This window comes from Aotus nancymaae, unplaced genomic scaffold, assembly GCF_030222135.1.
Source record: "Aotus nancymaae isolate 86718 unplaced genomic scaffold, 86718_ANA_hifiasm-v0.15.2.pri h1tg000019l, whole genome shotgun sequence".
NCBI classification, from domain to species: Eukaryota; Metazoa; Chordata; class Mammalia; order Primates; family Aotidae; genus Aotus; species Aotus nancymaae.
The window spans coordinates 35,681,617-35,709,321 of NW_026988431.1; the positions used below are offsets into that span (position 1 = coordinate 35,681,617).

At 37.6% G+C, this 27,705-nt stretch overlaps 1 protein-coding gene and 1 pseudogene across 1 annotated transcript in view; both read left to right on the forward strand.

Moving 5' to 3' along the window:
• Window positions 1-3,806: 3,806 nt before the first annotated feature.
• LOC105706521 (transcription factor BTF3-like) lies at window positions 3,807-4,505 on the forward strand (annotated as a pseudogene).
• A 2,491-nt stretch (window positions 4,506-6,996) lies between these two features.
• SLC25A36 (solute carrier family 25 member 36) overlaps window positions 6,997-27,705 on the forward strand; it is a 36,561-nt gene continuing 15,852 nt past the window's right edge. Inside the window, exons 1-4 of the mRNA XM_012437130.3 lie at window positions 6,997-7,224; window positions 18,859-19,023; window positions 21,913-21,990; window positions 25,545-25,645. Coding sequence (XP_012292553.1) covers window positions 7,184-7,224; window positions 18,859-19,023; window positions 21,913-21,990; window positions 25,545-25,645 — 385 coding nt within the window. The 5' untranslated portion in view covers window positions 6,997-7,183. The remainder of the gene's footprint in view (window positions 7,225-18,858; window positions 19,024-21,912; window positions 21,991-25,544; window positions 25,646-27,705) is intronic.

Genomic DNA, 27,705 nt, shown 5'->3' on the forward strand with positions numbered 1-27,705 from the left:
GTGCAAGGGGTCAGGGAAATCCCTTCCATAGCCAAGGGAAGCCGTGAGGGACTACACTGTGAGGAATGGTGCATTCTTGCCCAGATACTATGCTTTTTCCCACAGTCTTTGCAACCTGCAGACCAGAAGATTGGTGGCTATACCACCAGGGCCCTGGGTTTCAAGCACAAAACTGGGCAGTCATTTGGGCAGACACCAAGACAGCTGCAGGAGTTTTTCTCATATCCTAGTGGTGCCTGGAACACCAGTGAGACAGAACCATTCACTTGCCTAGAAAAACGCTGAAGCCAGGGAGCCAAGTGGTCTAGCTCAGTGGATCCCACTCCCATGGAGCCCAGCAAGCTAAGATCAACTGGCTTGAAATTCTCGCTGCCAACACAGCAGTATGAAATGGACTTGGGATGCTTGAGCTTGGTGGGGGGAGGGGCATCTGCTATTACTAAGGCTTGAGTAGGCAGTATTCCCCTCACAGTGAAAACAAAGCCGCCAGGAAGTTCAAACTGGGCAGAGCCCACTGCAGCTTGCCAAAGCTGCTTAGCCAGATTGCCTCTCTAGAGTCCTCCTCTCTGGGCAGAGCATCTCAAAAGAAAGGCAGCAGCCCCAGTCAGGGGCTTATAGATAAAACTCCCATCTTCCTAGGACAGAGCACCTAGGGGAAGAGGCAACTGTGGGCACAGCTTCAGCAGACTTAAATGTTACTGCCTGGCAGCTCTGAAGAGAGCAGCAGATCTCCCAGCACAGTGCTCAAGCTCTGCTAAGGGACAGACTGCCTCCTCAAGTGGGTCCCTGACCCCGGTGCCTCCTGACTGGGAGACCCTCCCAGCAGGGGTCGACAGATACCTCATACAGGAAAGCTCCAGCTGGCATCTGGTTGGTGCCCCTCTGGGATGAAGCTTCCAGAGGAAGGAACAGGCAGCAATCTTTGCTGTTCTGCAGGCTCCACTGGTGATACCCAGGTAAACAAGGTCTGGAGTGGACCTACAGCAAACTCCAGCAGACCTGCAGCTGAAGGGCCTGTTAGAAGGAAAATTAACAAACAGAAAGGAATAGCATCAACATCAACAAAAAGGATATCCACACAAAAACTCAATTCTAAGGTCAGCAACATCAAAGACCAAAGATAGGTAAATCCATGAAGATAAGGAAAAACCAGTGCAAAAAGGCTAAAAATTCCAAAAATCAGAATTGGGAGTAATACACTCCTCAGCAAATGCAAAAGAATGGAAATCATAACAACCAGTCTCTCAGACCACAGTGCAATCAAATTAGAACTCAGGATTAAGAAACTCACTCAAAATCACACAACAACATAGAACCTGAAAAACCTGCTTCTGAATGACTACTGGGTAAATAAGAAAATTAAGGCAGAAATAAAGTAGTTCCTTGAAACCAATGAGAACAATGACACAACATACCAGAATCTCTGGGACACAGTAAAGCAGTGTTTAGAGGGAAATTTATAGCACTAAATGCCCACAGGATAAAGTGGGAAAGATTTAAAACTGATCCTAACATCACAATTAAAAGAACTAGAGAAGCAAGAGCAAACAAATTCAAAAGCTAGCAGAAAACAAGAAATAACTAGGAGCAGAGCAGAAGTGAAGGAGATAGAGACATGAAAAACAATTCGAAAAATCAATGAATCTAAGAGCTGGTTTTTTGAAAAGATTAACAAAATAGCTAGACTGCTAGCCAGACTAACAACAAAGAAAAGAGAAAAGAATCAAATAGACACAATAAAACATGATAAAGGGGATATTACCACTGATCCCACAGAAATACAAACTACCATCAGAGAATACTATAAACATTTCTATGTAAATAAACTAGAAAATCTAGAAGAAATGAATAAATTCCTGGACACATACAGCCTCCCAAGACTCAACCAGGAAGAAGTCAAATTTCTGCATAGATCAATAACAAGGCCTGATATTGAGGCAGTAATTAACACTCTACCAACACAAAAAGCCCTGAACTAGATGGATTCACAGCCACATTCTGTCAGAGGTACAAAGAGGAGCTGGTACCATTCCTTCTGAAACTATTGCAAACAATAGAAAAAGAAGGACTCCCCCTAACTCATTTTATGAGGCCAGGATCATCCTGATAAAAAAACCTGGCAGAGACACAATGAAGAAAGAAAATTTTAGGCCAGTATTCCTGATGAACATCAATGCAAATATCCTCCACAAAATACTGGCAAACTGAATCCAGCAGCACAGCAAAAAGCTTATCCACCATGATCAAGTCGGCTTCATCCCTGAAATGCAAGGCTGGTTCAACATCTGCACATCAATAAACATAATCCATCATATAAACAGAGCCAATAACAAAAACCACATGATTATCTCAATAGGTACAGAAAAGGCCTTTGGTAAAATTCAATATCCCTTCATGCTAAAAACTCTCAAGAAACTAGGTAATGATTGAATGTATCTCAAAATAATAAGAGCTATTTATGACAAACTCAAGACAATATCATACTGAATGGGCAAAAGCTGGAAGCATTCCCTTTGAAAACTGGCACAAGACAAGGATGCCCTCTCACCACTCCTATTCAACATAGTATTGGAAGTTCTGGCCAGGGCAATCAGGGAAAAAAAAGAAATAAAAGGTATTCAAATAAGAAGTCAAATTGTCTCTGTTTGCAGATGACATGATTGTATATTTAGAAAACCCTATCATCTCAGTCCAAAAATCTCTCTTTTTTATTTTTTGAGACAGAGCTTCGCTCTAGTTACCCAGGCTGGAGTGCAATGCTGTGATCTTGGCTCACCGCAACCTCCGCCTCCTGGGTTCAGGCAATTCTCCTGCCTCAGCCTCCTGAGTAGCTGGGATTACAGGCATGCACCACCATGCCCAGCTAACTTTTTGTATTTTTAGTAGAGACGGGGTTTCACCATGTTGATCAGGATGGTCTCAATCTCTTGACCTCGTGATCCACCCGCCTCGGCCTCCCAAAGTGCTGGGATTACAGGCGTGAGCCACCACACCCAGCCCAAAAATCTCTTTAAGCTGATAAGCAACTTTGACAAAATCTCAGGATACAAAATCAATGTGCAAAAATCACAAGCATTCCTATACATCAATAATAGACAAACAGAGAGCCATATCATAAGTGAACTCCTATTCAAAATTAATACAAAGAGAATAAAATACCTAGGAATACAACTCACAAGGGATGTGAAGGACCTCTTCAAAGAGAACTACAAACCACTGCTCAAGGAAATAAGAGAGAACACAAACAAATGGAAAAACATTCCATGCTCATGGAGAGGAATAATCAATATCATGAAAATGGCCACCTGCCCAAAGTAATTGATAGATTCAATGCTACTCCCATCAAGTTACCATTGACTTTCTTCAAATAATTAGAAATAACTACTTTAAATTTCACATGGAACCAAAAAAAGAGCTTGTATAGCTAAGACAATCCCAAGCAAAAAGAGTAAAGCTGGAGGCATCACGCTACCTGATTTCAAACTATAGTACAAGGCTACAATAACCAAAATAGCATGGTACTGGTACCAAAACAGAAATATAGACCAATGGAACAGAACAGAGGCCTCAGAAATAACACTACACATCTACAACCATCTAATCTTTGAGAAATCTGACAAAAACAAGAAATGGGGAAAGAATTTCTTATTTAATAAATGGTGTTGTGGAAACTGGCTAGCCACATGCAGAAAACTGAAACTGGACCCCCTCCTTACACCTTATACAAAAATTAAGAGCTGGTCCACCCAAGACCCCCTGAGCACCAACCCTAGTCCCCCGCGCGACCCCTTATAAGCTCCGACAAGATGAAAGAAACAATCATGAACCAGGAAAAACTCGCCAAAGTGCAGGCACAAGTGCGCATTGGTGGGAAAGGAACTGCTCGCAGAAAGAAGAAGGTGGTTCATAGAACAGCCGCAGCAGATGATAAAAAACTTCAGTTCTCCTTAAAGAAGTTAGGGGTAAACAATATCTCTGGTATTGAAGAGGTGAATATGTTTACAAACTAAGGAACAGTGATCCACTTTAACAACCGTAAAGTTCAGGCATCTCTGGCAGTGAACACTTTCACCATTACAGGCCATGCTGAGACAAAGCAGCTGACAGAAATGCTACCTAGCATCTTAAACCAGCTTGGTGCAGACAGTCTGACTAGTTTAAGGAGACTGGCTGAAGCTCTGCCCAAACAATCTGTGGATGGAAAAGCACCACTTGCTACTGGAGAGGAGGATGATGATGAAGTTCCAGATCTTGTGGAGAATTTTGATGAGGCTTCCAAGAATGAGGCAAACTGAATTGAGTCAACTTCTGAAGATAAAACTTAAAGAAGTTACTAGGAGCTGCTATTTTAGATTATGACTGCTTTTTAAGAAATTTTTGTTTATGGATCTGATAAAATCTAGATCTCTAATATTTTTAAGCCCAAGCCCCTTGGACACTGCAGCTCTTTTCAGTTTTTTGCTTATACACAATTCATTCTTTGCAGCTAATTAAGCCGAAGAAGCCTGGGAATCAAGTTTGAAACCAAGGGTAATAAAGTTCTTTTGACTAGTAAAAAAAAAAAAGAAAATTAACTCAAGATGGGGTAAAGATTTAAATACAAGACCTAAAATCATAAAAACCCTAGAAGAAAACCTAGGCAATACAATACAGGACAAAGGAAGGCACATGGATGAAGCTGGAAACCATCATTCTCAGCAAACTAACACAAGAACAGAAGACCGAACACTGCATGTTCTCACTCATAAGTGGGAGTTGAACAATAAGAACACATGGACACAGGCAGGGGAACATCACACACACAGGAGCTGTCAGGGGGTGTGGAGCAAGGGGAGGGATAGCAATAGGAGAAATACCTAATGTAGATGACAGGTTGATTGATTCAGCAAACCACCATGAGACATGTACACCTATGTAACAAACCTGCACGTTCTGCACATGTATCCCAGAACTTAAAGTATAATAATAATAATAATAAAAGGAATTGGTAAGTAACAAAGAAAATCTCAGAACATTTTTTACTCTTTTCAGTTAACAAGAGAAGACATGGAACATATGTAAATTTAAATTTATATAAACATTTCCCCTAACTAAAAAAAAAAACTATGCATGAATTTCAAACTTTTTTGCACCAAAAATTCATATTCACTTGTAACATATCTGAACAAGATCTAGTTTGAGACACAAAAAAGGATAGACATCAGCTTGAAAATAGCCCCTATCAGAGCAGCATGAACTGAAGCAAGAACAAACATCAAATTTATGGTCAAGGTTGGGTGGAAGAATGGTGAAATCAAGGATGCTTTACAGTTTTGATGGGGAAAATTCCCCCAAAGAAATCTGAAGTTTACAAATGAATAACTTCTTTGCAGAAGGAATGAGATAATGTTGAAGAAGAAGCCTGCAGTGGTAGACCATCCACATCGATTTTTGAGGAAAAGATTAATCTTGTGTGTGCCTTAATTGAAGAGGACTCACAGTTGACAGCACAAACAACCAGGCAATACCATAGACATCTCAACTGGTTCTGCTTATACAGTTCTCACTGAAAAACTGAAGTTAAGCAAACTTTCCATGTGATGGGTGTAAAATTGTTGCACCTAGCTCAGCTGAAGATAAGAGCAGAGTTTTCAATGGAAATTGTAAACAAGTGGATCAAGATGTTGAAGCATTTCTTTGAAGAATTTTAATATGAGATCAAACATAGCTTTCTCAGTATGATCCTGAAGACAAAGCACAATCAAAGCAGTAGCTACCAAGAGGTGCAAGTGGTCCAGTCAAATCAAAAGTGGACTGGTCAAGAGCCGAAGTCATAGCAGCAGCTTTTTGGAATGCTCAAGGTATTTCGTCTGTTGACTTTCTGGAGGGCAGAAGAACAATAGCCTCTATTTATTATAGGAGAAAGTTAACCAAAGCTATAGCAGAAAAACACCCAGGAAATCTTCACTGCAGAGTCCTTCTCCACCAGGACAATGTTCCTGCTCATTCCTCTCTGTAAATAAGGGCAATTTTCCAGAAGTTTCGATGGGAAATTATTAGGTATCCATCCTACATTCCTGACCTGGCTCCTTCTGACATATTTTTGTTCCCTAAACTTGAAAAATCTGTAAATGGCACCCACTTTTCTTCAGTTAATAATGTTAAAAAGCCTGTATTTTTATGGTTAAAGTCCCAGAACCCTCAATTCTTTACAGATTGACTAAATAGCTGGTATCATCGCTTAAAGTGTCTTTAACTTGATGGAGTTAATGTTGCACAACAAAGTTTACATATTTAAATTTTATCTTTTAATTCCATTTTCCATGAACTTTTTACCTTATTCTTTAAAAAATAAATCGAAGTGTTTTAATTCTACTTGCCTTTTTTACGTATTACACTTCAGGAGATTTTTTGCCATATGGATTCACCTCATTCCTTGTCACGATTGCATAATCTTCCGTAGTTGGAATGTTCCAGGTTTTATTTCTTCATTCCCTCACTGTTCAATTTTCTTCAACTACAAGCATTGTTCATAATTCTGTACTGTTTGTGAGCCTGTACAGGAGTATCCAAGCACAAGCCTTTTTATGCATTGTGGGAGTGTTACTCTGAGATAGACACCAGGGGAATTGCTGGGTCATAAATCCAATTTTTTCAAAGTAAACCCGCTTGTAAACCCGGAACCAAGGAGGTTTTTCCCCGTCCCCTGTTCAGGAGCGCGCAGTCGTAATTGGCTTGTTCGCTAGGGCCAGGGGGTCGCCCTGGTCTCAGGTGCCAGGGCGGGGTGACCTACCACTCTCCCGGCACGCGCTCTGGCCACGCCTCGCGGCCCCTTTCATTGAAAAACCCCAAAGGGATCACGTGAAAGAGCCCTGCGGAGTGCGTGACGTCACGACGCTCAGACCAATGGTAACCTCTGTTTATGTCGGGAGCCATCAAATAGTTATTCCAGTCCCCCCCCAACCCCGCCCACCCTACGCCGCGTTGCGTCGCGCAGCTCTAGGGCACGGAGCTGAAGCGGCGGCGTGGCTGGAGCGCCGCGGGGAGAGCTGCCCCGGTTGCTCTCGGCAGCCGTGTCTCGGCCAGCTCTCCTCGCAGTCCCGGGGGCGCTGTGCGTCTCCAGTCCAGTACCGAAGCCGCCGGCCGCAGAGGACGGCAAGATCGTAGTACCACCTCAGCGCCCGGAGGACATGCGGGAGAGAGAATGAGCCAGAGGGACACGCTGGTGCATCTGTTTGCCGGAGGGTACGGTCCAGGCGGGGCTTGCGCACTGGGGCTGAAGGTGCTGGGACCTGAGACGCGGGCGAGAGGGAGGAGGGGGCTCCATGCTGGGGATGGGGGGCGGGCGGGGTGCGGCCTGGGCGGGGAGCAGCCCAGCCCGTGGGTAGCGAGGGGGCGCTCCGATTCTGGGAAGCGAGTGGGTGAGGCCCGGGCTCGAGGGCGAGAGAGTGAGGCCTGGGCGAGGTGGGTTGAGGCATGAAACCCCGGCCAGGAGTGAGGCTTTGGGCCCGCCGGGCAGGGTGTGGCGGAGGCGGAATCCATGGGGCTGTAGACGCGGGCAGGGTTGGGGTCGATGCTTGATCTCCGGGCCGCCGCTGGACCCGGCCGCATGCCGCAGTGTAGCCGATGTCGGGGATGCAGGATCGCTTTGAGGAGCCTGGCTCCGAATTTGTGTAGGTTGCATGGCCCAAAGGGAACGGGGCGGAAAGTGCGGAGGCCGAGGACAAAATGGGCGCCGGGGCCTCTTCAGCCTTCGCTCCGTGCCGCGCGCGCAGGGGCCTCCGCACGTCACTCACGCCCCACCTCGGACCGCGGACCGCTCATTTCCGGGCTCGGCTCTGCAGGGTGGATGGTAACCGGGCTACGGGCTCTAGCAGGGAAGGCTTGGTATTGCCCGGTGATTGCTGTAGGATGTTTCTAGCCTTTGAAAAATTTCTTGCCCGAGCTTTTCCAGGTGGTGAATGGGGTGCAAAGCTTTGCAGTGACTTTGGGGTCAGATTCCTTTCGAGAAAACCACCCCTCTTGTATACTCTTGCTTTTCTGCTGCTTGGGAGAAAGTAGGAGTGGAGAGGTCACATTTTTTGACGATAGTGTTAATAGTTACTATGTGTGTGCAAGATTAGGACTAAGCCTAAAGTCTTAGTTCCCTGATTGCCAGCATGAGTGCTGGAGCTGCCAATTTAGCCTCGTGTTTAGATTTGTTCCTTCTAAATTATTTGGAGAATCATAGCAATTTTAAGAATTACTTATTTGGAAGATTATAAAGAGTTTTCTTATCAAAAATGGCTTCGGTGAATTATACTGAGACTCTTCCCAGCATCTTCTTAAATCCTACAGCTTTTAGATTGATCACTTTTAAGAATATGAAATATATATGCAGTTCTATTCACGATGTCTTGCTTTGAGTTGCACATATGAACTCTATTGAGCCAATGATGGCAATACTTTTTTTAGGTTGGCACACTGTCATTCACCAAACATTATTGCACACCAGTTATGGACCAGCCACTGTTCTGGTATAAAAGCAATATCTTTCTGTTAATCTGTGAGACCCAGTTTAGGCAGTTTGCTTTCCATATTTCTGCCAATAATCAGGCAAGTTAAATCTTTTTTTAAAAAAGTTCATAGTTGTGTGGATGCTCTTGAAAAGTGAAGATGCCATGCAAATAATTGTAATTAGATCTGTATCACCTGAAGCGAGGAGACCACAGATGTTGTCTAGCACTATTGTAATTTGGATGAAAAATGGACACTTTTATTTTGATTGCTTCATCTATAAAATTAGGAGGTTGTATTATAGGATCTCCAAAGCCCGTCTCTAGCTCCTAACATTTCTATTACTCTGCTTTCAGGATTCCTATATCAGGTTTTGTTAAAAATGGGGCACACTTATATTTGAAATAAATGTTAGCTTGATTGCACGAATTTCCCACTTTGGATTAGGATCATCATTTTGCTATAAAAACATGTAAATATAGGTTTTCTGGTTAGCTTTTTCTTTAAGAACAGGAATGGGAGGTTTTTGTAGCATCTAAACACACAGATTAGGTGCTGCATCCCCCTCCCCCTCTCCAGTCTAGCATATAGTTTATTAGGATATTAAATGAGATTGGTATGTAGGATCTGATACAAGAGAGGTGCTCAGCCATGTAATTTCTCTTGCTTTGCATCTCGATTTTATTTTTATATGTGGTTACATAAGTGAGTTTGCTAAAACACACCTTTATAAAGAAAGTCCATTATATTTTAAAAGAACCAAGAGTAGCATTTCACAATGGTATTTAATCTTAGGCAAGGGTTTTCAGAATATGGAAACTTTGACTTGTTTTTCTAATAAATAAAATTGTAATATTCAAATATGTTTATCAGAATCCCAGATTTCTTATGGCCTATTAGCTGTATTGTTAAAGCTGCAACATTTGAAATACCAGCACTGGACCTTGGTTCTAGGTTAAATACTCACATGCATATCTCGTGCTTTCTTTAAGACACCCTTTGATCCCATTATGCTTTTGCCAGAGTTGATATTCAGAGTTTGTAAGGTCAAGGGTTAGGTTAATTGAGTTACGGAAGCATATCACAGCAGCCTGTAAAAAAAAAAAAAAAAAAAAAAAGATGTAAATATGATTTAATTTTAGCTGTACCTCTAATACTGTATGTCTGTATATAGAGATGAAAGCAATATGAAATGTATTTTAAATAAATACTTTGATAGAATTATACATTGTCTAGTTGTATCAGCTGCATATATCTACAGAGGCAGCTCTTTTTTTTTCTGTTTGAGGGAGAGAGTGTCTCAAATAGGAGCTATATGCCTTCAGACTTTAAGTGGATGAAGTTTTTCTTTGTAGCTTCTATTACAGTGAGATAATATATGTACTAAGTAAAATCAAAGATTAAGAACTGTCTATTTTTATATCCTAGAGCTCATTCATTTGCTCACTCATTTATTATTTATTCAGTAAGAAATGCTCATTTTGGTATAGTGAATGATATTTGTTGTTAAATTATTTCACCTGTTTTATTGAAGATCAGGACAGAAGTAAAATACTTAAAAGTATAATTCGTGGTTTATTTCCATTTCACTCTGTCCATATTTTTATTAGTCCCATTTCGTTAATTTTTACTACCTCTCTTTTTCCTCTGTCTTGCTCTGTTTAAGCTGCTATTACAAAATACCAAAAACTGGTGGCTTATGATAGCAAACATTTCTAACAGTCCTGAAGGCTGCAAAGTTCAAAATTAAGATACTAACAGGTTCTTTGTCTGATGATGGTCTACTTCCTCATAGAAGACACTCTATTGCTGTGTCTTCATGTAATAGGAGAGGCTAGCCAAGATCTCTGGTATCTTACAAGGGTACTAATTCCAGATGTCAGGACTGTAATCTAATGACCCAGTCACCTCCAAAGTGTCTGCTCACCTTGGGATGTGTGTAGGATTTCATCTTACGAATTTTGGAGGAGACAAACATTCAGACATCATCCTCCCCTTTTTTTCCTTCTAAAAATGCATTCTGTCACTCTTACTAAAAGATTGCAAAACTAAGGGAAGTTTCTTATCTTGTTGGAGAATATTCTCAAAGAAACCTTTTTTCTGTAAATAGATAAGTGTCGCACAGCCACCATTTTTCTGTAAATGGATTAGTGTAGCACAGCATTTGGGGTCAGGGACTCTTGGGAGTTCTTGAGACTCTTCTTGTGGTCTGAGAGTTTAAAACTGTTTTCATAAAAATACTAAGATATTATTTGCACAAATATGTTGACATTTGTCCTGATGGTGCATAAGCAATGATGGGTAAAACTGCTGATGCCTTAGCATGCATCAAGGCAATGGCACCAGACTGTAGTCATTTCACCTTCAGGTACTTGCAATTAAAAAATCAAAAAAGGCCAGTTTAACTTAAAGAATGCTCTTAAAGGAGTAAAAATTGCTAATTTAATTAAATTGCAACCTTTGAATACGCTGTTTAATATTCTGTGTGACAAAATGGGAAATAGGCATAAAGTAATTTTGCATGCTGAAGTGTGGCTCTGCATTGTTTCAGTTGCAGGCTGCACTAGCTTCTCTTTTTCATGGAGACCCATTCTTACTTAAAAGAACAATTAATAGACTGACTACTCAGACTTCTGTATTTAGCAGACATTTTCTCAAAAACTGAAGGAAGTAAGCCTTTTTAAGGAAAACCACTCATAGCATTTGTTACTGATGATAAAATTCTAGTTTTCAAACCGAAATTATAATTTTTGAATTGACCCCTCTCCTCCAGGATGACAGCCTTCCAGTAACTAAGGATGTTTCTAATGAGATGATGATAGTAAGTAAATGTAAGTTTTTTAATACTGTGTAATAAAATGTATTGGAAGACCTGCAAACCCAATGAACCAGTATTTTTCAAATGACATATATATATATATATGATGTCATAGAGTCAGGCATGGGTAAAAGAGTCATTCAGATTTTTAAATAGACCAGTGGATTTTAATATAACAGTACAGAAAGTTTACTGGTATACTTCAGATTCTACATTGCAACTAACCTTTAAGAACCTACCACTTGTCCAGTTTTAATATAGTATTGAAGAATATCGACAATTATCTAAAAAGGGACTGACTTGTCTAGTAAATGTTATCATTACTTTGCACTTTCTAGTGAAGTACTCTTTACTAGTACATTCACTAGTGAATGTTAAGTGCTATGGGGGAAAAAAAGTGATGCACCTTAAAGGGCTATGGTGAGAGGGCACTCTAGTGCTAAATAGAATGATGATGAATCTTACTGGGAAGATGACATTTGAGCAACGACTTGGAAAGGAGGGAATTAGCTATACAGAAGGAACTAGCCCCAGTAAGAGTGAGATAATGAGGCAGGTATGACCAGAATGATAGAGCCTTTTTAGGCCTTTAATTGACTTTGACCTTTTCTGTTGAAATGGGAGGAGTAATCATAGAATTTTTAAAGGCTAATTGGTCTCTGTTAGACTATGCATGGGGCAGGGGCAGAAGTGGGGAGTTGATTTGGCTGTCTCCATAATCCACTTGAGTGATAATGGTGATTCAGACTAGGTTGGAAGCAATAGACATTGTGAGAAGTGGTTGAATCCTGGTTAGACTTTGAATATGAAGATAATACGATTTTTAACATACTGGTTGCAGAGTGTGAGAAAAAGAAGAGTCAAGAAAAACTCCAGGGTTTTTAGTTTGGGCACCTAGAAGGGTGAAATTGCTGTTAACTGAGATAGGCAAGGTTGCAGATGGAACAGAGTTGGCGCAAGGGGAGATCAGAAGTTCCCTTTTAGACATGGTAAGTTTGAGAAGTAGAGAGGTCAAGAAACTGATAGTTTAAGTGATTGGATATACTACTCTAGAGTACAGGAAAGAGGATTGGACTAGAAATATACATTTAGTAGTCATTGGAACATATGTGGTGCCATGAGCCTAGTTGAGATCACTAAGGGAGTGAATATAGAGAAGAAGAAAGGACCGCGAACTACCATCTGGGACTTCAATAAAAGAGATCAGGAGAAGAGGAGGAAGGAGAAGAGGAAGAACCAGCCAGGTAGACTTCATAGTGACCAAGAAAATACATGGTATCCTGAAATCCAAATGAAGCAAATATACAATATCTAGAAAGGAGTAAGTGATCAACTATCAAATGTTACTGTCATTTAAGATGTCTGAAAGCTATTAACCACTGAATTTAATTGAGGACCTTTGGTGACTTTGATTAGTAATTTCCAGAGTCGGGGAGTAAAAGTCTGATTGGAGTAGGAGAGAAATTAAAGACAACAAATAGACAGTTTTAAAGTTTGCTATAAAGGGTAGCAAAGAAAGGGGGAAATTTGATAGGGGAAATTTACTTTTGTAGTAAATCTACCACATTCCCTGAGCCTATTTCGTTCCTATAGTGGATCTTTTTTTTTTTTTATTCCTCAGTCTGCTGTCTTACTATTTTTCCTTAAAATAGTAAGCACTTTGGGGCCCCCAACAAAGGCCTTGGTCTTTCTTTCAAGACCTGTTTGTACAGAGAGTTTTGTTTCTGTTTTTTTTTTAAACCAGTCTTGAGTTACACTGTACATAGCTTTACAAAAACCAAAAAAGACTCTTAATAGCAAAGCATATACAACTGCATCTTGAGCAGCTTGTTTCCATGCTTCCATGTTTATGTAAGTTGGCTAAAATTTTCAGAATTAATAGTCTTGATTTTGCCTTATCATTCAAAATAAGAATAACCTGTTAATTTTTTCCTGCATCAGAAACACTTCCTGTACTTTCAAAAAGCTGTTTTATTCTCAACCATGTATAGCTGACTTTTCATAAGTTAGTCTTTCAGGTATATAGATGTCCATCATCATTTCAAAAACTTGTATTGTTTCTTATATTGTTTCTTGTCTAAACACTAAAGCTTCAGAGAAAATACTTACACAAATGTACTATCAGAGAAACAATTTTTGGTAAGACTTCCTTAATGATTTGCATAGATTTTCAGGGACAGTCTACATGGTATTTTTTGTTTTGTTTTGAGACGGAGTTTTGCTCTTGTTACCCAGGCTGGGTATTATCTTGGCTCACTGCAACCTCTGCCTCCCAGGTTCAAGCAATTCTCCTGCCTCAGCCTCCTGAGTAGCTGGGATTACAGGCGGCCACCACTATGCCCACCTAATTTTTTGTATTTTTAGTAGAGATGGAGTTTCACCGTGTTGGCCAGACCTCCTGACCACAGGTGATCCACCCACCTCGGCCTCCCAAAGTGCTGGGATTACAGGTATAAGCCAGTGCGCCTGGCCCAATCTACAAGTTTTAAGATTGAAGAACTCCTTATGTTTGGCTGACATTTTAAAGAAACCTCATCTTTAGTGATTGATATTTCTTAATTTGACTAATACCTTAAGTGGATCACGGCAGGCAGAAAAATAAAATATTTTAACCTAGTCATCTTGCTTTATAAAACACTGCTTAAAGTTAACAAAATGAGTTCTAAAGTACCTTTTTAAATAAGATGCACATACAAGCATTGTGGACCTTATCTGAAAATATTTTGTTTGTCTGTCTATGATCCATGCATGCTCAAGAGGTTAATATTGAGGACATATATAAAAGTCACGTCTTGGTATCCTAGTTCTTTTCCATGACACACCTTTTCCTGAGCAGTATCCAGAAGTGCCTTGGATTTTTTCCAACTATGGCTAGTAAAAGTCCTTTTAAAGCCAGGGGAGCCAGATCTAGTGGCTCAGCAGCTTAGGACTATCCCGTTGATGGAGTTTTATGTCTATGTACCTGTTTTAGGGATTGATGACTGGATATGAAGGCTGAAATTCATATGCTTGCTATTCATATTCACTTAGTGAAAATTCTTTAGTGTTAACCATATTAAACAATTTTAAGTATTTTATAAAATCAATACATAGCTATATGATTATTTGACTCACCAAGCCGTCTTGGCCTTCTCCTATCTTTAAGATATAAGATGTTTACCTATAAAACTTTAAATGAGCATTAATCCAGGTAGTTTCACTACGAACATAAAGAACACGTAGTTATTTCTAATCTGGATATACCAGGAGTATAGTGACATTAAACTTAACGCCCTTCTGCTACAGTGGCTATTCTCTCTTTTGAATTCTTTGCTAATCAAGAAAGCATATAGAACAAATGAGTGACTGTTTTATAGAAACAACTTTGATTTGTAACTTTTTAAACCTAGTAAAGCAGCCATCCTTGAACTGTGTTATTAATAGCAAATTACATTGGCCACACCTTGCAACTGATGTCATCCACATCACTGATCAGAGGGAGGTAAGACCAGTAATGAGTGCCTGCTTCCACTCCACCATTTTTTTTCTCTATTGCTTTTTCTTGGTTTTCAAATTAATGTATTGTACATCATCTTTCCGTTCTGGTAGATGAGGATTTAGTTATTGTACCACTCTCTGTTTCCCCTTTCTTTACATCCTGTCAATATATAATTTGATGCAGTTTTTGTTAAATCAATAGTTGGTGCTTACCTTATTGTGACGATACAAATACTGTTCACTGCAGAGCTAAATTGTCAATTATGTTGACCTTTTCTTTCTTGAATAACTTCATTCCTCCCCACCCTACGCTGCCCCTGAAGTTAGTAATTGCCTCCATTAAAAAACTTTTGCTTAGTTATGTGAGTACTCGAACATTTGTTTTCGTTTTTCCTGGAGATTTTTGTCACACTGAATTCTGTCATCCCAATCCTATCTTGATTGTTTTTTTCCAGGTCTGACATTTGGCTATCATCTCAGGGCTTCTTTCTCTTTCTTGGGTTAGTTTGTTCCTACATTTGATTCCCTCCCCCACTTTCCCACCATCTTCTTTTAGTTTACTCTCTTAATTCATGGAATACATCTTTTAGTTAGCTATATAAGAAAAGGGTATACAGTAGGCAATTTCTTGAATACTGCTTTTTCCCAGATGTATAGTTCGGTTTGGTGTGGAATTTTAGGGTAAGTAATCTGTAGTTGTCAAGAAGTCTGATGCTAATCTGGTCACTTTTCCTGTTATGTGACCTTTTTTCGTTCTGGAAGTTGCTGAAGTCCTTGAAAGATTGCAGTAGTGCATTTTGGTGTGGGTTGTTTTTGCATCCTTTGTCCCTGCTAAACCTGAGCTCAGAAATGTTGAGTTTGTGTACTTCAGAGAATTAGCTTTCTGCCCAGGAATATAGTTTTATCCAGCATGTATCTGTGTGTGTGTGTGTGTGTGTGTGTGTGTCTAAGTGTGTAAAAGGCATAGACACTGGGCATCCTACCTTTGCCATACAGCCTGTGACAGCAGCCAGTCCTACTGTTTTCAGTTCTTTGCCTGTAGTCATTAGGCCTCATAGCAATTCTGCAGGGCAAAACTCTGCTGCTTTTTGGTATTTCCCTCTGCATGCCTTTCTTCCTCTTTATTAAGTTGTCTTTCCTGTTGGCCTCATTGGTTGAAAACTTGCAGCTGCCAATTTCTCTGGGGCTCTCTGTTCTTCTGGCATATTCCTTTAGACAGTGAGGTTTTTTACATAGAGAGAAGATAAATCTAATGTAGTTCATCCCATCTTTATTGAAGCAGTAGTTTTGTTCTCTACGTCAATTCTGGTTTACAGTGTATGTAGTAATTATTTTTAAATTGCAGCAAGAGAAATGCCAGAGTCACCCCTATACTACACATCTGTTGCATTCTATAATGTAAAACTACTTCAGGACAACTTAAGTGCTTGTGCATATACCCACTTATGCCACCCCCACCTCTGTACTGGCTGTCTGTCTGTCTATCTATTCATTTATTGAGTCAGAGTCTTGCTCTGTTGCCCAGGCTGGAGTGTGCAGTGCTACAATTTTGACTCCCCCCACCTCACCCTCCCAAATAGCTATGATTACAGGCATGCACCACTGTGCCCAGCTAATTTTTTTATATATATATTTTTGCAGTAGAGACAGGGTTTTACCATGTTGGCCAGGCTGGTCTCTAACTCCTAACCTCAAGTGATCCACCTTCCTTGACCTCCCAAAGTGCTAGGATTACAGGTGTGAGCCACTGTGCCTGGACTTTTGTTTTGTTTTTTTATTTAAAAATTTTTTTTTTTTTGAGACAGGGTCTCACTCTGTTGCCTATGTGGGAGTGCAGTAATGCAATCATGGGTCACTAAAGCCTTGACTTCCCAGGTTTAAGCGATCCTCTTACCTTGGCCTCCCAAGTAGCTGGGATTACAGGTGTGTGCCACTGTACCTGGCTGTCTTCTTTCTCCTCTCCTCCCCTCTCCCTCTTCTTTTCTTTCCTTTCCTTTTTCCTTTCCTTTCTTTGATGGGGTTTCACTGTGTTGCCTAGGCTACTCTCAAACTCCTGGACTCAAGTGATCCTACCACCTCAGCCTCTGAAAGGCTGGGATTACAGGCATGTGCCGTCATGCCTGGCCAGTTTAGATTCTCATGTATTTTTCTTGCTGAAGTGGTTTTTAAATTATCATAGTATTTACCTTGTCTGTTGGTCTGTCCACAAAATATTTATAATACTTCTATTACAAAATTTCATAGTTACTATTATCAGTAATAGAGACACATAATTAAAAAGCTAATATTTATTGAGCACTTTTTATGTGCCACTTTACAAAATACTTAATGTGGGTTATATCATCTTTACAACAAGCATGCAAGGCGTAAGTATTGTTTTTACGTGTTCTTCTTTTGTTTTCGTTGTATAGTATTTATTTTCTTGGAACCAGGAATCACTGAGTAGGAATCATGGTTTTATGTGCTCACATTGCTTTTTGTTTTTGTTTTAATTATAGAAGTAATTCATGTTCATTGAATACATTTTTAGAAGTAATTCATATTTAAGAATACTCTTTCTTAGGTTTTACAGAATATAAAATCAAAACGTGTACATGTTTATTATAGATTTTGGGCCTGTTGGGTTTTATGTTCAATAAATTTACAAAGTAAATACACTAAACAGTTAAAAAGAAATCAGGCAAAGCCAAATTGAAATTATTATGGTTTGCCATAAATAAATCACTGTTGTAATGTGAATATTGTATGAACCAACCCACAGGTTCTTCTGAGTTCTGCATTGCGTATACTCCACATATACTGTGTGATGATGACTCATGTGTTTGACCACTTAGCCCTCAACTCTTATCATAAGTAAATTTATGGCTTCTATTTAAGATTCTCCTTGTGATCTTACATATAATTAGGTTTTAAGTCTATTTTATGGCTGTTCAAAAATAACTTTTCCTTAAGTATTGAGGTCTCTTTAAGTTGTACTTAATTTTGTTTCAGATTTCCTATAATCCTACTACTTTTTGTCCAATTTTGCTGAAATCTGACCATCTAATTGTGGTTTTGACATTTTCATTTTGGGGGTTAAATTTTTTTAACTGCCTATTTAGAGCTATGAGTGGAATTTTTTGAAATAGTAAGCTTGTTTATGACTGAATGTTTCACATAAATATATTCAGCCCCAGTATATTAAGAATTCCTACTAGTTTTCACATGTTTTTCAAGTCAGATTTGTCAAGGTATCATTTATAAACAGTAAAATATACGCTTTATTAAATGTATAGAGTTTATTGACTTTTGGCAGATTCATAAAGTCCTTTAAGCACTACTATAGTCAGGATATTGACTGGGCCCAATGGTTCATGCCTATAATCCCAACACTTTGGTAGTCTGAAGTGGGAGAATTGCTTGAGGCTAGGCGTTCAAGACCAGCTTGTGCAACATCACAAGACCCTGTCTCAACAAAAAAATTTAAAAATTAGCAGGGCATGGTGGCGTGTGCCCATAACTCCAGCTACTAGGGAGGCTGAAGCAAGAGGACTGCTTGAACCCAGGAGTTCAAAGCTACAGGGAGCTATGCTCATGCTACTGCACTACAGCCTTGATGACAGAGCAAGACTCTATCTCAAAAAAAAAAAAAGATATTGAACATTTTTCATTATTCAAAGAATTCCCCCATGCCCCTTGCAGTCACTTTCTTCCCTCTCCCCTACCCCTTGGAAACCACTGATCTCATTTCTTTTCCTCTCATTTTGCCTTTTCTAGAATATCATAAAAATGTCTGCTTCATGAAGGGGATAATTTTTTTAATGTCAAAAAAGCCTTTTGTACCTAGTAACAGCACCTATCAATTGAAGACTTCAGCAGTTATTCTTGCCAGATAGTTACTAAGCTGTGTTCATTTTAGCTACTGAAGGTGTTGTATGTAATCAAATAGTGAAAACTCTTAAAAATTTGTTTAGTCATCTAACATTAAAAATTACAAATTTTAGTATGTTGGCAAAGCTCCAGATATCCATGTGAATTATAGTTCTAGGCATATATGTACTCACTTAAGAATTAAGTAGATAAGCTTTGTTCTTTTTTTTTATTTTTAGATGTGGTGGTACAGTGGGGGCTATTCTGACATGTCCGCTGGAAGTTGTAAAAACACGACTACAGTCATCTTCTGTGACACTTTATATTTCTGAAGTTCAGCTGAGCACCATGGCTGGAGCCAGTGTCAACCGAGTAGTGTCTCCTGGACCTCTTCATTGCCTAAAGTGAGAGCACAGTACTCATGAATCTTTTTTCGTTTGTTTGCCTAAGTGATTTCTAGATGTTTGTTTACTTATATTCTGCCACATTTAAAAAGGTTCTTTATAAACCTAATTACAGAAGTTACTCTGAATTATACTCATAAGGAATGATAATACCTAATGGAGTACAGTTAGATAATATAAAATGTAATTTTATTTCCAAGTCATTTGTATTTAGAATATTTCTTTTTTGTATTTTTAATAGAGACAGAGTTTCACCCATATTGGTCAGGCTGGTTTTGAACTCCCAACCTCAGGTGATCCTCAGGCCTGCCTTGGCCTCCCAAAATGCTAGGATTACAGGTGTAAGCCACCTCGCCCAGCCTGTTTTAGAGTATTTCTACATTTATCCAGTGAATTTTTTTCTAAGGCTATTAGAAGTATTTTATTTTGGATTATTCATTTACTTTGGAAATGTGATAATGTTTAATGCTAACTCCTTTTGTGTATGTTTTTAATGTTCCAAGTACTCTCACAAGTAAGTATATCCAATTAATGATAATCTGTGATTTTTGTGTAACCTAAATACAACTGAGACTTACAGCAGAGTTCTAATGCTATTCAGGATTTATTTAACATTTCCTGATGGTTTGAAAAAGATTTGTTTTTACATTTTCCCATACTTCGTTATGTTGCAATTGGATTTGAAATTTGAAAACTATTAAAATCAGGTTTTGCATGTTTATACTTGTAAATAACTGAATGCCTGTGTGTCTGCCTTATCAGCTCACTGTTTGAACTTAGTTCAGTAGTGTTTATTTTGTAGTGACAAATAAACTCATTCTGTGTATTTACCTTTGTTACTAAAAGATTTCATCAGCCTTTTCTTTTTTAAAACTTGCTTACATAAGCACATGAATAGGTATGAATAGGTAGAATAAAATTGATAACAGTTTTGGATTGAAATGCCATAGTTAGGCCGGATGCAGTGGCTTATGCTGGGTGGTAATCCCAGCCCTTTGGGAGGCTGAAGCAGGTGGATCACCTTGAGACCAACCTGGCCAACGTGGTGAAACCCTGTCTCTACTAAAAATACAAAATTAGCCAGGCATGGTGGTACACACCTGTAATCCCAGCTACTCAGGAGGCTGAGGCAGGAGAATCGCTTAAACCTAGGAGCAGAGGTTGCAGTGAGCCAAGTTCGCACCACGGCACTCCAGCCTTTGCGATACGATGAGACTCCACTTCAAAAAAAAAAAAGCCATAGTTATAGATAAATACTTCTATCTAAATTATAATAAAAGGATTTTAATATCATGATTTTGATATTTACTACCACTGATTGCCTCTCCTTAAAATTCTTCTTTTGACCTCTGTAATATACTTATAAATTCTCTTTTTCAGTGGTTTTGCCTTCTCTTCACAGGAACTTTAGTAATCCTTTTGGGCTGTGTTTTAATTCCTGTTTTTCAGGCCCTCTTTTAAGCTCTTTATATATTAATTTACTTAATCCTCATGGTAACCAGTAAGGGGGTACTGTTCTTCTTTATTTACTGCTGATAAAACTATGAGAGAAAAGTTATTTCATTGTCTTAGAGTTATCAGTTACCAACATAGGGCTTCATACCTGAGAAGTCTGGCCACTCAGTTCAGGCCTTAAATTAACCATTAGGCCCAACTGCCCTTCAATAGATCACTCTTAAGCAGAGAGATGTTTGAGAACTACCTGGCCTAGTCTGTTAATTCTGAATTAAAATACCTACTCTTCACTTTCTGTTCCTTCTCACTGCCAAAACTTCGTTTCGTAACTTACTCCAGGAAAGCCTTCTGTGACTTAGACATGACTCTCTATTCCTCTCTCTGCTGGGCATATTTGTATCTAGGTTGTATAGTATTTGCTTGTTAATATGGTCTGTTAATTTAGTTGTTTTGTTATAATTCTTATTACCAAAACCGAACAGCAAATTTCTCAATGTCAGGGGACTCACCTTCTTTTTTTTATCTACTTACTTTTTCTAGTTATAAACAGCTAATTATATATACAGTTAAGTACTTAGTATAGCAGGTGTTAACTGAGTGGCAGGAGAAATAACAGGCCAACCATTCTAGTACCCTAAGGGACATTAGGGTGATAGATTGTGCTACAGCATTTCAGTGGAATGGGGATGAGGTAATACTGCAGTACTAAGGAGTATTGTCCAATATTGAGTAAAAGACCTCAAAACCAGGAAGGAACTACATTTCTAACTGATGTGTAGTTATTAAGCTTTCAACTTGCTGGTAAAGATAGTAAAATTAAGGAAATCAAAGATAAGAGTAGCATGATCATATGAAAATAATGTAGAGGTCTTTATTATTGTGTCTTAATCTTTCAGGAAAGAATCCAAACAGACTTTTAAAAAAAATCATTACTAGTAAATCTATTCAGTATTAAACAGTTTATGTTGTCGTAAAAAAAAAATGTGGTTTTTTTTTTTTTTCTTTTGAGACAGAGTTTCCCTTTGTCACCCAGGCTGGAGTGCAGTGCTGTGATCTCAGCTCACTACAACCTCTGCCTTCTGAGTTCAAACGATTCTTCTACCTCAGCCTCCCGAATAGGGATTACAGGCATGCGCCACAATGCCCAGCTAATTTCTGTATTTTTATTAATAACGAGGTTTCACCATGTTGGCCAGGCTGGTCTTGAACTCCTGACCCCAAGGAATCTGCCTGCCTCAGCCTCCCAAAGTGCTGGAATTACTGGCATGAGACACTGTACCTGGCCACAAATTTTTAATAAATAAGGAAAACTCACCAGAGAAGCATAACATTATAATACAAAATACCAGATTTAGACTCTAACTTTATTCATACAAAGTAAATAAATTAGCAAACTTTGAAGGGTATTTCTAATATAATTTTTTTCTCTTTCAGGGTGATCTTGGAAAAAGAAGGGCCTCGTTCCTTGTTTAGAGGATTAGGCCCCAATTTAGTGGGGGTAGCCCCTTCCAGGTAAAAAAAAAAAATGTTTAAAGTTAAGCAGATTATAGCAGTCTCTTTTGTTTCAACATACCTGGATTTAATCATATACAGTTAAATTTATAAATATGGTTTTCAGTGTTTATGGGATGTTAAAATACTTAATTTTCTTTTTAAGAATTTCAGATGCTAGCCAGAACAAATTTATATAATAAAGTAATGTTTAGTGATAGGAAATGGTACTGGATATTTTGAAGATAACAATATTTCAATACTGTTAGAAACTAACAGTATTAATAGGAATACAAAGGCTATGTTTCATAATGTATGGGAGAAGATATAGTATTTGCATTAAATTATTGATAATCTTATAACTGGGTGAAATTAAAGAAGTATGGCATATTATAGCTAGAAGTTTAAGGAAAAGTATTTATAGATAAGCATTTTAAATGTTAAAATTCTGTAGGTGGACCTGAGATTTTTGGGGGAGATGTTGTAATCACAATAATGAAGACATTATATATCTTTATATTGCATAGATACAAAATTAGTAATATTTGTAAGATAAATCTGGAACCACCCTTGTAGCTGGTGGCACTGTATTGAGTCTTCTGGGGAAATGACAGTATAAGCAATACTCTCATCTGACCATAGGAGTTAGACGAATTTGAGGGTGCAGAATTGGAAATCTACACAGGGCTAAGCCTTATTTTGAGATAAGTGTTTGGTAGATTTGTGCATTTAACTAAACCAGCTTTTGCATCTTGAAAAATGTTGTCTCTAAGAAAAATAAGCATTCTTTTAAATAAGTATTTTCCTTGGGCCAAAAGGCATTTAGGGTATCTCAAATTTTTCTACTTTTCATAGCTATCCTGCTCTGCGCTCTGCTGAATTTAGTGCTCCTTTCTCACTTTCCATATAGAAATTAAACTTCAAAGAAACAAAATAGAAAAGTAGAACTAAAGGACTAGGAAAGATGTCAGGGCTTAGAACAGGGTTGAAGAAAGGAACAAAAGGTCTAAAAACATGAGAATTTGTGTATCATTGAAGGGCAGTATGTGATGCACATGGCCTTTACCATAATAAAAAGGTAGCTAATCAAGGAAGATGCTGAAGAGATGTCAAGGTGATAAGGATAAAGACGTATGATGTAACAAACAGGTATCAGTAACCATCTAAAAGGATGGGCACGGCACCATGTGTAGGCGCAAAGGACCTCACAGTAAGATCATTGTGAAGCAGCTTTTATACAAAGTCAAAAGACAGAGAGCAAGCAAAGGAACTAATAACTGAAAGGAACAACCAAAGGAACTAGCAGTAAGAAAGGGGAAGATCTGGAACTCTTAAAACTAAGTCATTTTTTGGCTTATGGACAAACCAAACAGATAGAATGGTTCCATTCCCTATGAAGGAAGCCAAAAGGACATGAAAACATCACTGTCATTTTTCTCTGACACTGTTGTATCTTAGATTGTTAACCTCTTCCATGATAGAACACTGCAAAATTCACATTTAGAGTGAAAATGCTTTCTATATCCAAACCTTGTACCAGATCCATGTCTTGGTATTTATTAGGTTTCAACTTTTTATGGGTTCTTTTCTCTAAGAAAATATCCAAAATTGCATCCTAATTATAAAAAAAAAAAACTTTAAAGAAAAGAAAAAAATACCAAATGCAGTGGCTCATGCATGTAATCCCATCTTCTTGGGAGGCTGAGTTGGGAGGATCATGTGAGACCAGGAATTCAAAACCAGCCTGAGGAACATAGGAAGACTGTGTCTCGTTAAAAAAAAAAAAATGTATAGCATAAAGTTTCTACCCTAAACACATCACCTCTCACCCTGTGTACCTTCCCAGACACTCACACTTCTCATAGATAACCACCATTAAAAGACAGTTCATGTATATTCTTCCAGTAATTTTTCTGGGTTATCATATACATAAAAATGTGTATACTTGATATTTATTATACCTTACATAAACTCAGTCATACTAAATATTTAACCTAATTTAACTGGAGGTTTTTCCATGATAATATGTGTTTTTTAATTGTATAGTATTCCATCATTAATAAACATTTCCTTATCAACATACATTTAGATTTTTTAGATTTTCACTGTATAAACAATGGTTCAGTAAACATACCTCAACCTTTAAACACTTTAGGAAATATATTTTCTTAGGATCATGACCTAAAATTAGGATTTCTGGATAAAAAGGCATATGCATATTTAAGACTAGTGAAAATTACTAAATTACCTTACTATAAAAAGGCATACTAGATTTTTATTCTTTATCCACATCCTTACCAATGCTGGCTACTGTCCATCTTTTTTTAATACTTACCAAATGGACTGAAAGGGATTTTTTTCACTGTTTTAATATTTATTTATTTAATTTTGGTAGAGTCATAGTTTGTTTCTTACAATTTGTCATTTGTGTAAATCTCCTGTGAATTGCCTATATATATTTCATGGCCACTTTCTCATTAGGATTTCTTTTTTTCTTACTGATTTCTAGAAATGCATTCATTGTTTATTCCTCTTCCCAGTTTGGTACCAAGTGTAATTTATGTTTTTCTTTCTCATAAAGTAGAATGTTTCATTTAAGTTATATCAATTTCCTTTTTTTCTTAAGCGCAGTAAAAAAGGTACAACAGTGAAATTCTCCTCATTTGTACTTGTCCACTCTGTTTCTTATTGGATGAGTAATCAGGATTGTTGGGGAAATAACATGATATTTTATATAGCAAGCAAATAATTCAAAGCATGGGAAGTTAACATGGAGGAGGTGGAGGTGGCGGGGATGCATAAAATTGTAGTCAATAAGTTAACAATGAGGGAAATAATTAAATTTCATTTAGTGTTTACAGACATTGGAAAACATAGGCTGACACCTGATGGGTCTGATTTCTTTTGTTGGAATTGTTTTGTCTCTTTAAAGATAATGTGAATTACTGCATGTGTAGAATGAATTAGAATATACCACAGTATCTTAAAGTTGTTGAGCATATACTTTAATCAGTTAGATCTGCTTTACCTTCTTCTCCCCATCAAAAAATCATATGTTAAATGCTCATACCATATCTACTTATCTCCAGTAACTGTATTTAGCCTTAGCATTGCACCAGCCGTACAGCCTTATTCATTCATTTAATTTCTAAACATCATAATCTTAAATACTTTTTGTTTAAATTAGTTATTTTTATTTTCTTTTTTTTTTTTTTTAATTTTCCTTTTTTTGTTTTATCTTCTTGGATACCAAGTTTCAGTGAGTTAAGTGGCTATCAGAGTATTGGACAGGAGTCTTTGTTTGTGGATGAATGGGAGGAACTCTACATTTGATACTGTCTTATTTTAATGAGTCAATACAAACAGTACTTCAGGGTATTTATGAAAAGTGTAAATCTAATGTTACATGAGAATATAGCTAAGATTTATGAGAATCTTATGTTACATGAGAATATAGCTAAGACTTTGTTTATGGTTTTTAAATTTCTCCATTCTAAATTTATGAAGTTCAATTTATATTTAAATCTTATGCATGAAGAACATGCTTATTGATAAATCTAAAATCTCTATTTTAGAGCAATATACTTTGCTGCTTATTCAAACTGCAAGGAAAAGTTGAATGATGTATTTGATCCTGATTCTACCCAAGTACACATGATTTCAGCTGCAATGGCAGGTATGAATGTATGATATTAAAAAACAAAAAACTTTCTGAAAACTAGAGGCTTAATATTGAATTATAAGTTTGTATTGAAAAATTTATGATTAATGTGCTTTTCATTATTAGATGGTTTTTACATTTATCAATATAAAACAAATTAGGTATATGTAAAGTCTTTATCAGGTGACAGTTTTGTAGTTAGGAGTTTACATGCTAGGGTACAGGTAAATATATTTATATTGCCTTGTATAGTCCACTTAATGTTTAGTGATCATTGTTAATAGTTTTAAGAATGGAACCATAATTACACTATAAATAAATTATGGAGCTATAATTTATGCTTCTCTCCTCAATTTCTGTTAGTGCCTTTTCCCTTTTTGCTGCATGTTTTGGCTTCTGTCTGAAATGTGTCGGCAATTCTTGGTAAAGTATTCATTTTGTCCTGTGCTCAAATGCTGAAATTTTTGTGAGTGATACATTATTGATATTTCACTTACTATGTGTATATTTTTAAATTGTTTATTATTCCACGTAAATTACACTAGATAGTACCTGAAATTTAGACACTGGCTATGTGTACATGCTTACTATAGAAATGTTTCCAGGAACTCTCTGTTTCTGTCATCATTGATAAGTATATATGATTCTGAATTAAAATAACTAGTTTTAGGTCTTTGCACTGCCGTAAAGATAAGCAGTTGGAGGTTGGTTTGACCAGTCTCATTCTGGAATCATTTGCTATTATGCATGTTAGACAGAGCCATCCATGAACTTTGGTTTCCAATAGAAAATTCTCTCCAATATCTAAGATTTATTGCATATTTACCTGTATCTCACATTTTCAAATTATGCTTTGACTTTATAAACTGCAGCTGCTTTCATCAGCTATTGATCAATAAATTGAGTGTCAATTATGTACTTAATAATGAGTGCCTTAAACTGTTAAACACTTCGGTTTAGAAATAAATTGAATCCATTTGACCTATATACTTCATGAAGTAAATTTGAAATACAAATTTCTGAAAGATCGATAGCCCTTATATTACAAATTGGTTTTAAGGCTTTTTATATTTAATGATTGTCGATTGACTCACTGAAGCTTTAAAACTGGAAGAGACAATCTAAAGGTCAAAATGATGAAATACTCTCATTTACCAGTAAGGAGACCTTGGACAATTTATGTAATTTACGCACACCTCTGTTAGCTTACCCATGGAATGAGTCAGGTGGTCTACATAGATCTGGATTTTGAAAATTAGTTCTTTGATTTAGTGTCATAGATATTATCTTCTTACAACTAGAATTATTTTTAATGTAATTTTTACAGATGTTGAATATTAATAGATAAGATTTGTCCCCTACGAATTTGATTGGATATAAGGTAAAGGTTGGTGGCCAGTGGCTAACCTTATAACCACTCTATCAGGTTCTTTAAAAATATATTTCTGAATTATCAGTGATTATGTTTTTGGCTTTTAACCTCAGATAATTATAAAGAAATGTTAATCTTATTTGAAAGAACTGAAATCTAGAAAGTAGGTGAGCAGCCATTTTAAATTGGTATTTGTTATATCAGTATTGCAAATGTAGAGGTTCAGAATATCTTTATTTCCACTGGAACACCTTATTTCATTAGCGTAGCTCATCAGAATTTATTACTGTATTTGTATCGCATTGCAAAGAATTTCAGAATTGTCAGTTTGCACTTTTTTCTCAAATGTGTACAAATGTTGATACATAGTTTGTTTTTATCTATACATTAATACCATTTACCAACTTGAATTCCTTGAGTTTTGGTAAACTGATAGTCTCAAACTTGTTCAGAGATTATACTGCTTGAATTTGTTTGCAGTTACATTGTTCCAAGAATTGTGCTTTCAGAGCTTCTGTGCACTATTCATGAGCATTAACATTTAGCTTTGCAGTTTTATACATAACTATATGGTTGGTAAAACTGAATGGTCCAATGCAGACTTACTAAGGTAGCCTTTTGCCCCCTTTGTTCTTGAAATAATCTAGACCAGATTACTTGGGGGTTTTTTAGGATTATTTTTGTAGGTCTAAATATGAATGAT